The sequence below is a fragment of the Morone saxatilis genome, unplaced genomic scaffold (assembly GCF_004916995.1).
Source record: "Morone saxatilis isolate NCDOM2014 unplaced genomic scaffold, NCSU_SB_2.0 Contig11, whole genome shotgun sequence".
Taxonomy (NCBI): domain Eukaryota; kingdom Metazoa; phylum Chordata; class Actinopteri; family Moronidae; genus Morone; species Morone saxatilis.
In genome coordinates this window covers 11,393,039-11,403,617 of record NW_023339663.1, presented here as the reverse complement: position 1 = coordinate 11,403,617, position 10,579 = coordinate 11,393,039, and the positions used below count along the sequence as shown (strand labels likewise).

Sequence of the window (10,579 nt, the reverse complement as noted above, 5' to 3'; positions counted from 1 at the left end):
GTGTGTGTGTGTGTGTGGCATACACCTACCAAGGACAAATGAGGACCAGTTTGAGTTTTAGTCCTTGAGAGGACACATGGCCAATACTAATTTCTTCATAGGTCACTTTTTCCAATCCTAACTCGCAGGTTGTGTGAAATAGCTTCTCATACAGCAGATAGTGGTTGTGTTTTTATGAAATCGTCTTTGTCCTTTTTTGCAGGTGAGTTTCCAGTTGGCCAATGTGATGGACCTGTTCACCACCAGTCTGGCTCTGGCCGGCATCAGCCCTCCTGATGACAGAACCCTTGATGGACTAGACTTGACACCAGTCCTGCTAAAGCACTCACACATCCTCCAAAACAGGTATGCACACACACTAAGCTTTGTGTAGCATTAGTGCTTAATTAGCAGTTTAGTTTAATTAACAAATGCTTGCATGCTAATGTGCTACACTAAGATAATGAGCATGGTGAACATTATACCTGCTAAACATTTCATGCATTTTCATTGTGAGTATGTTAGCATGCAGATGTTAGCATTTAGCTCAAAGCACCGCTGTGCCTAAATACAGTCCCACAGTGCTTCTAGTGTGGCTGCAGACTCTTTACCAGTGGGAGTGGACTTTAAGTGTAAGCATGCCAAAAGAAAATATTTTTTTTCGAAACAGAAATCTCCAATATGGTGCAAATTCACCTGGGAAGAAACAAATCTGAGCATTATTTCCCCCTCTTATCATCCTCAACAGGCCGATCTTTTATTACCGTGGGAATGAGCTGATGGCTGTGAGGCTTGGACAATACAAGGCACACTACTGGACCTGGAGCAACTCATGGGAGGAGTTTAAAAGTGTAAGACTCCCTTTTAACTCAGCAATTCTGTCCCATCTGTTTTCTCAGTTCCTGATTTGCACTGCCACATCCTCCCTCTTTGTCTAATCTTACTCAAACACACAAACACTTTCACTGTTGGTGTTATCTTGAAAATGGTTCATCAGTTGACTGCTGTGTACATCAGAGCGTAATGAATATTAATGAAGAGCCCCCACATCAGCGAACTGATCATTCATCAACCAGTTGACTTGTTTGTTCTAACTCCAGTGGAGATTTTCCTCCCTTCCATTTACATACCGACATCGCCTGCTGTAGACTTGTTGTTTTGGCATCACAGAGCTCAAGAGGAAGAAAGAAAGGCAGCCAGATGCCAGCGGTATCCCTCGGCCGTAATTACATCAACTTGGTGCTGATTAAATGTATCAGGAAAAATGTGAAATCTGACACTTGAGAAGCAGGATAGTGTTGCTCTTCTTCCTCTCCTCTGTCCATAAAAACATGTCCTCCTGTCCTCCCTCCATGGCTCTGCTTTTCCTGTGATCCAGTTTGTTTTATGCCCCATCGGTCGCTTAAATTGCTCTCTCCTTCAGGGCCGCTGAATCAATAGCAGCCTCCTTTATCAACTCATGTGAACTGAAGTGGAACTTCACAAATAATGGCGTCTGATTGCCTGTGAGTTGCCTATCGATTGGTGTGTGTGTGTACATGAAAGAGAGAGAGAAAGAGGACGAGAGAAAACATGTACATGTATGTTCGGTACTCTATATAGATGTGCATGTCTGTGTGTGTTTTATGGAGCGACTGTTGAGCTCCAATGTAGGAATGTTCAATTCCCAGTATGCTTCATGTCATTATGGCAAAATCCTTAAACTGTCCATCTCATGTAACCCATAGTACATTTTATAAACATGAAAAATGTAAACAAACTGACTTATGCGCTCATACTGAGCTGTTTCACACAGTCAGACTACACATGAAATGTTTTGAAAATTACCGTTAGAAGGAAAATCTGTTTTGAGGCCCTCCATTAGGCCTTCTGTGGTAGGAATAACATGGATTTATCATTACTTGTCATTCACCCTTAAAATCCCGATATATGCTTCAGTTTAACCTGTCTTGCCACAGAAATCCACAATCAAACCTAAAAAAAAAGTCTGTTTTCCTGCTTGCTCTTCAGCTGTGGTAATTCTTTAAAATATAATTTGGTTTTCTTGGCCCATGGTGAGAAATAAACAAGGGAAGATGTGTGTCTGGGAAGACAAGTGAAATTACAGGTTAATAGCTGGGAGACGTATTGCTCTGTCCTGGCTGTGTTCATGCAGCTCAGCCATGAGGAAAATGAGAAATTTCACAGGCTTAAATGGCTCTCATCAAACTCTCTTGAGGCAGTGTAGTGATGTTAATATTGCGAAATATAGTTTGTCATGACTGTGGCTCCTTTGTATCTAGGTTGCTGAGTAACCTATGCTACAGTAGGAGCTCTATGGCAGCTGTGATAGCTTATTTAAACCATGTTGAATACTTAAGCTGATCAATGAAAACTGAAATTGTTTTCTTTTTTCCTAGACACCTATTAGTCCTACACTGGTAACTTATTTATGCAGCAATTCTCTTGAATAAACTGACATAAGATACTGAACTCCTAGTTCAGTTACTTTATGGCAAAAGGCAAGAACATACATTATAGCATATAAAGACCTCTTGGAGTATTTAGAAAATCTGAACTGCAATTTGTACATGATTGTAGAATATGTCAAATATACTGGTCAAAGTAAAGTAGATGTTTGAAATATTCAGCCACAATCTACATAAATTGATTGCTCTCCTTCCAAAGCATACCCTTTCCCCTTTGGATCAAAGTAGACAGAATATTTCCTTTTCCAAAATCCATCCCTCCATCCCGCCACCCGTAGATGCTCCTGCACCTTATCTTGTAATAGCGACTGCTCTGCTCCAGTTTGAAAGCAGCCTAGTTGTATCCATAGCATTAATGTCAGGGGAGATATGGAGTTCTTGCTGTCATGTCTTGGGTACAAGAAACAGAGTGCGAGAGATACACACAGCAGGCCTTTTTTGCTGCTCCTCTGGGAAGAGTTTTTTTTTTTTTCTTTCATTCTTTTCTGCATTTCTAAGCTGTTGGCTTCAAAAGACAGGACAAGTCTGGATGAGAGGAGGCTCTGCAGGGCGGGGGGTATCTATCCTTCTCACTCACTCTCTTTCTTTTTCTTCTATATGTATTTCGAGGTGCTCTGCCAAGTGATCTCAGAGGGGGGCAGCAGCAGTGCCTTACAGATGAATGCTTTCTCAATATTAGTTGTGCTCATCAAAAAGTGTGTGTTTGTGTGAGTGTATGTGTGTCTGTGTGTTAAAGAAGGAGGAAGATCTCCAGGGGGTTCTGGAGGAGTGAGTGTGACTCAATCAGGCTGCGATCACTGCCAGGCTCATGAGAATGGAGTCAGGGAGCAGGAGCGAAGGCATGGAGAGATGAAGGGGAGGCAGTACAAGGGAGGAAAGTCCTCTATTTGCCAGTGACATGAACCCTTTATGGTGTACCAACAGCAGCTGCAAGAATAACACAATGGATTGGAAGACAATATGCACATAGGCCATACGACAACAAGATTAAACAAAATTGAGCACTGAGAGTAGCAGGTGGCTGCAAGCCTAAATCTAAACATCCAGATCTCTTTAGCTGAGTTATCATTTTATTGTACTTCATAAAACACAGAGTGATATTCTTGTGTATGTGTGTTTCAACAAAAACATTTAAAAGAATCAAATATAGGCCATTGAAAACTACCAAATAGGACACACACCATGGCATTAAAACTTCATTACAAAGTCATTACAGAGTGCCAGACAGTATCAGAAGTGAGACTGACTTCATATACTGTGTTAGGTTGATCTTCATATTTAATATTCTGACCTTTGTTGCCAAAACAGGGATGTTGTGTTCTTCCCCACAGTGGGTTGCAGTCTTATACGTACAGAAGACAGGGCTACAGGACTCCCGGTGGTTTAAAAATAAAAAAATAAATGTAAAATAAGAGATACTTTAGAAACATGGAGAAAGGGAAAACTGATCTGACTTTCTGATCTGAAGGGTTCATTCATTCCTCCTCAAAATGTCAGACTCTCTTTTCGAGTCTGTTTATAACTGATAAGGCTTTTAAAGGCAATAGTCAATAATCTAATCCATACTCTGCTTGAGTTATAGTACTATACATATCCACAAATCTTCCACATCTGTATTATGCAATCGTGGCGAAGTCATTACCATTATGAACTGGCTGCTGTATTAGAAGTATGCTTGGAAAAAAAAGGGAACTGGGAGCCATCAACTTTTCTGCCTCCTTTTAATGACATATTAATGACATATTACAATCATCAGATTGGCTTCAAATGAAGAAACCATATTAGCATCAATATGTAACTGTTCGAGTAAAAAGCTAAAAAGGTTTTGTGTGTGTGTTTTCTCTCACAGGGCATCAACTTCTGTCCAGGTCAAGAGGTCCCGGGTGTGACTACTCACGAGCAGAAAGAGCACACAATGCAGCCAATAATCTTCCACCTGGGACGGGATCCTGGTGAAAAGTTCCCTATCAGGTTAGTTCTCTGAAAACTGAATTGCAGGAGAGGGGGTGGGGAAGAGGACAGAAAAAAATGAGAGAGGGTAGTCAACCAGGAACCAGGAAGTGAAGAGATGTTGGAAAATGAACAGGAGAGGGGTGAAAAGAGGAAGGCAGTTTGCCTGTTGATGTGATGTGCATGAGATCAATGCTGATTCAATGGCATGAAAAAGAAGGCGGCGGATTGATCTGCTCAGCCAGAGCGCGCCTGATTACACCCTTCTCTTTGTGATTGCAAACAGCTCCTTAAAGATTACTATCTGGCCCTCAAAACCCAGATGCACCACTGCAGGTTAAAATTGCAAGATAAATTGTTCAGGTCTAAATTGAGAGCGAGTGCTGTTTAATGGAGTTTTGTGTGTCTCTGCCTCGGCTCAGAGGAGAGTTAAGAATCGCCAAGAGGATGGAGTGACGCCAGAGGACACAGACAGCTGAGGCTGAACTAAGACTATTACTAAATAAGGGTGCAAAGATAGATGAGCCTCCTCTTCTTTCTCTCAATATAGAATATTTATAATGATCTTTTAGAAAAAAAAAAAAACTGACGCAAGCTGACACCATGACTAATACGTTAAGATAATCTCAAAATCGCTTTGATGAGAGAATATTCCTTTTGTGCACAGTGTTTGCTTTGGTTTCCTCCTGCCATAAAAACTCCTAGATTGACCTTTCTTTTCTGCCTTCTGCAGCTCTGCCTCTCATGTTTTGCTCTGGCCTCATCTCCTCTTTGCCTCCTGCTCAGTTCTCAAGTGAGATTGGATGATAAAACATTAATGTTGCTTTTCAATTGCTCACCTTTTAGCCTTGCTATTTACTTGGAAGAATAAAAAATAAAGCAAAAACCAATCAATATGCAGCCATGTGTTGTGCTGAGTGCTAGATATGTGTACGCACACACACACACACACAAACCAAACCCAAAACCACAAATTTTGCACTGGGGTCACTGAGTTCGTTTAAAAGGTCAACCCCCTATACACACTCTTCTGCATGAACACTGCACCATCTATCCGCTCTAATTTGCACTGTTCAGTCCCCTTCCTCTCCAAACTTTTGTCTTACCCCCAATACTTCTCCCACTCCACCTACTGCTGTGCACCTTAGCTCACTTCTCAGCACTCTTCTCACCAAGCTGCTGTCCCTCTGCATTCACTGGGAATGTTCTCCTCCATCCTACTTAAGTGTGTGTGTACACATGTGTATGTGTGCGTTTTGTCCGTGTGCTCCTCGGTCCCCCAGCTGGACTGGCTGCTTGGCCATCATTAATCTCTGTCTGCACCTAAAGAGCCACTTAAGATGATGTAGGGCCTGTCTGCACACATACCTTCACTACTGTCGCAGCCTGTGATATAGCAAAGAGCACACACACATACACTATCCCCAGTCGAGAACAGTCACCCAGGAAAACAGTGTAGATTATAATTATGCAATCTAGAAAAGATTCTGGGGGAAAAATGCAGAAGGTATTAGTTTTCAGTTTTTCTATTCTCTTATACAAACAGAGGTCCAGCTGCCATTGTTTTAGACAAGTTTTATTGGAGTCAGAGGGTGTGAGGGCCTGTGTTGGTGGTCCATCTGTCCAGGATGAAACACAGACCCAACCAGGTGTGAATCTACCTTTGGATCCCCATTGGATTTGTTCAAAGCCTTTTTCAAGCTTCGCCCTCTATCTTTGTGACCCTATTGCCCTAAGGTTAACACATCCTACTCTTTCACCACCTACCTCAGCTCACGTCCCCAGAGCCCTGGTCATACAGAGTGTAGTCCCAGCTTTAACACTGCAGGCAGCCCTTAGACAGTCTGGCCTCATCTGCTGCCTGCCACCAAGCTCTTGTGTCCCCAATCAATAGTCCTTACTGAAGTGCTCAATTTCCACCGGGGTGGAGAAGAAGGTGGAGGGGAGGGGAAGGCAGGACAGATGTATTTGATTGTCTCCTCAATTCCCCCACCTTCTGCTACTGTGTGGTTGTTTTTGTGTGTGTAGCGTCTGTGTGTGTGTGTGTGTGTGTGTGTGCGCGCGCTCCAGCAATAGTGTTATGAATCAGTAATCAGAGTGGTGACACACCTGAGCAATGCCCCCATCCCCCTTGGGTGCCATACATTATAAATCAAAAGACTCCATTTGCATACAGCCTGCTTATTATTCCAGAATTTGCCTCACTACCAGTAGGCTAAGGGTTATAATCATGATAATGAGCTGTGCTGACTGTGGGCTTTTTATTATTTGTTTGCAGAGGAGGCATAAACAAATGATATTATTAGTTTTTTGATTTAGAGGTCTGCACTGTAAGATTTTCAGTGCATAGACAAAACAATAGAAAACTTAGTGCCTTATGTAAGTTTCTCAGTACGTGGCATGCTTTGCTTGCAGACTTGTATGTGGAAAGTGAATACTTACAGCAGTCTGATAAATCTCCCTTACATTTACTTCTATTAAGTTGCTTCATCACTTATCACAAAATGAATCGCAACAATGCATAGCGGGCACAGATAGGAGGGCAATGAAATATCCCTCCCGCTGATTGAGATCAGGCGAAAGCCGAATTTGCCGATTCCAGATAGCTGAAGCAATTTAATCTGAATGTCTGATTTGTAACCGAGGGGAGTAATCCGGTTATTCCCTATCAGCTGGGGTCACAATGCGTAGATAGTTAGCTTATGACGAATGTGGCACACCAGGAGAGAGACTAATTGCAGCCAGTGCACTACCAGTCGAGTAATTGTAGGGGAAAGTAAAGACTGAGAGTATCAAGGAAAGGAGCAGGTGCTGGCTGATGGAGGAAGCCTTGCTGCCCTGTGGGAGATCTAAGAGGGGAGGGTAGGTGTGAGCTGGACAGGGCCTGGGGTTATTACTCTAATTGACACTTCACCTCACACACATGCACATGTTCCCCAGGGGCCAATCAGAGGGTTGGGTTTGCAGTGGAGGGAGGATGGAAGGCTGGCACAGGTGCTGCTGGTGAATGTATCAGGGGTGTAATTGCACTGCTGATATTTGTCTGTCCGTGTGTCACGCCACCAGACGCCCACTCCCCCAACACACACACACATGCACACACAGCCCATTAACCCTACAGGTCCTATTGAGAGCAGCGTTCCTTTGAAAGCCTTCAGGGTCCCTGTGTTTTACACACTGAATATAATAATGCACAGAGGTGCTCAGGCTCCCTGGTGTCCAACCGCAGTAATTGAGAGACAGGGGATGGGATAAGGGTTACATAGTTCACGCTGCTGAGTGCGCTTTCCCAAAGGGTGCCCGAGTGGACAGCCTTGTATGTGTGCATTTATGTTTATGTTTTTTGTTGTTAAAAGCTACAGCATGTCCCCACTCTGATATAATGAGTTGGACTGTATACATTCAGTGTAACCCCCTAACCCTAACCTAAAAAAGGCAAAAATGTAGGGATTATTTTCATCGATGTCGTGTGGTCGGCTTTTCAATTCATAATAAACAACAGAAACAAATGGACAAAACAGATTCAGAATAAACTGTATAGACTGTGTGTTTGTGTCAATGTGTGTCACTATGCATTAACATATGCAGAAACAACAACTGTATATGTGGAAGTGTGTGTATGTATACTTTCATGAATGTAACCAGTAGATTGATTCAGACTCATCTTTGTTAATGTTTAAGACCATGGCTGGGCAAAGTTGGTCCACCAAAGGTTTAAATTCTATGCACACAGTTTATGCTGTTTTTTCTTTTGTGAAGTACAAATGCTTGTTAAATATGTAGAATCCCTTAATCATTAATTATTTTTCATAATTTAAGCACACATTTAGAGTGACACTTGCACAGGGAGTCAGTTGAGGGAATGCTTGGGAATCCTAGAATCATTTTGCATCTTAACAATACAATACAATTTGGCAAGTGGCTCACCATTAAGTTTCAGTTTTCTGCTGTTATTCGGCTTTTGGTCAGACAAAACAAGACATCTAAAGACGTCATCTCAGGCTCTGGGAACTTGTGACATTTTTTCACAGTTTTTTGACATTTCATTTCTATAAATTGTATGATGATGAAACTAATTGTTAGTTGTGTGTTTGCAGTGTTATGACTAAAGAGTACCAGGATGTGCTGAGCAGGATCTCTCTGGTTGTGGAGCGCCATAAAAAGACTCTGGTGCCCGGTATTCCCCAGCTCAACATGTGTGACGTGGCCGTGATGGTGAGAGTTACATAACATAGATAGATATATCTTTTACTTTCATCATGCACTTTGTCAGCAAAATTGCAAAACAAGAATTATTATGTTGCAAAAACAGGCTTTGTTGTGTGTAGCAGCTAACTCTCTTCCCGCTATATCCAGAGGCAGTGGACCAAAGCCAGTTCAGTTTTCACAGCAGATAATGTGTTTCTTTCGGGCCAGCAGCCCTCAAAGCCAGGCGTGTTTTCATCTTATCTCTCTGTTGTCTGCATCACGCTCAGATAAATGAATACAAAAGAGAAAATTGATAAAGCTTTAATGAAAAAAATAAAAGAGAATCAATAAACGTCTCTAAATAGACATCTTTTCTCAGTTGCTATCTGTTTCCAGTCTGCATTGAGCCTGAAGACTTTTAATGTTCCACTTCAACAGATTTAGCTTTTAGTTTTCACATTTGTTTATCACCATTACAAACTCACTCCTGAATGTGAATTCTGTTATCACCTTAATCTGGACCTTTCCACCTTGACTGTGTGTCTGTGTTATGCTTTTGTTGGGGCAAAAAATATTTTAGTTTATTTCAAAGTAGCTAAATTGAGCATCGCCTGTGTCACCTCAAGCACCAGATTGTGAGGGCTGGGCCGCTGTGGATTTATTTGTGGCATAGCACTGCCCCCTTGTGGTGAAGAAAATGAACACAATTTTAGCCGGGGATGTTGGTGCCTGTCCTGTAATATAATGTCTTATCCTATGTTGTGCTAATACGGATCTATTGACTTTTTACATCATGTATGTCAAGCAAACCATTATTCACATGTATGTGGCGCTTTCCATTCCATTCATGTGATACAGGTCAATAATGCATTATTTGAGTTCCAGTTTTTCATTTAGAAGAAAATTAAATACGATATGTTTATTATTAGGTTTTATAAGATGTTTTCTCTGACTAAAGTTCCTACTTGTGTAGTGTAAAATGTAGTCCGTAAGATCAGGTTTTATGACTCAATTCTGCAAAATATTATATAATTGCATGAGCTAGTAACGCATAGTTTTAAAATTCCTTGACACCATGTATATATTAAAAAAAAAAACTATATCCTTAAATGATTGTTCCAATAAACATTTACTTGATAAATCTTAAACATGATGGGACAATATTTAATGAGACAATGCACAAATGTGACCACCTAATAGCCCAAGACCCTCATGGCACACGACAGGACACAAAAATGATCTGGTGGTCAATAAATAATACCTTTTGATAACTTTTCTTGTGCTTACTGTGATGGCTTGTCTCTGTTACAGAATTGGGCCCCCGCAGGCTGTGAGAAGTTGGGAAAGTGTCTCAAAGTGCCCAAGTCTGTACCTTGGAAGTGTGAGTGGCCACACTGAGAACAAAACTACAGAACCAGAAACCAGGATGAGGAAGCAAAACCTCCAAAAAGATGTGCCTTTCTACAGAACAACAAACAACCTTATTTTAATAATGTTTATGTTTTTGAATTCTTTGTAAAATGGTTTCTGTACAGTGTTGATGTGGTGAAACAAAAAGGGAATTATAACAACATTACATTGATTATGCAAATAGCTTTTACAGTTGTAATTTTAATGAATCAGCACAACTTCTACCTGACCTGGAGAAACAGTGCATCAGTGGTTTAAGTCACAACTCATTTTAGTGGTGTAGAACAGATAGGGAAATGTATTTATTTTGATCATGCCTAAATCAGAATCAGCATGGGATTTATTACCAAGTCAGCAGTGTGACTGGTGATGATATGTGCAATGTGCAAGATAAAATCCAAGAGATGTGTATTTATGTAACGCATAGATTCAGTTTGAGCGATGGGTAAAGTGAATAAATTGTACCATGTTGGATTATGTAATTCATTCTGTATCTTTTCTACATGCATACTTCAGAAAGTGGTTTTCAATAAAGAAAGTTTTATTTATTACATGTATCATGACTCATGACTGTACATCTGGTA

The 10,579-nt window shown here is 41.2% G+C and overlaps 1 protein-coding gene across 1 annotated transcript in view; it reads left to right on the top strand.

Moving 5' to 3' along the window:
- Positions 1-10,546, top strand: part of galns (galactosamine (N-acetyl)-6-sulfatase) — a gene marked incomplete at its 5' end in the record, with an annotated part of 19,065 nt that extends 8,519 nt beyond the window's left edge. Inside the window, 5 exon segments of the mRNA XM_035652159.1 lie at positions 203-345; positions 728-830; positions 4,297-4,418; positions 8,495-8,612; positions 9,897-10,546. Coding sequence (XP_035508052.1) covers positions 203-345; positions 728-830; positions 4,297-4,418; positions 8,495-8,612; positions 9,897-9,983 — 573 coding nt within the window. The 3' untranslated portion in view covers positions 9,984-10,546.
- Positions 10,547-10,579: the final 33 nt, after the last annotated feature.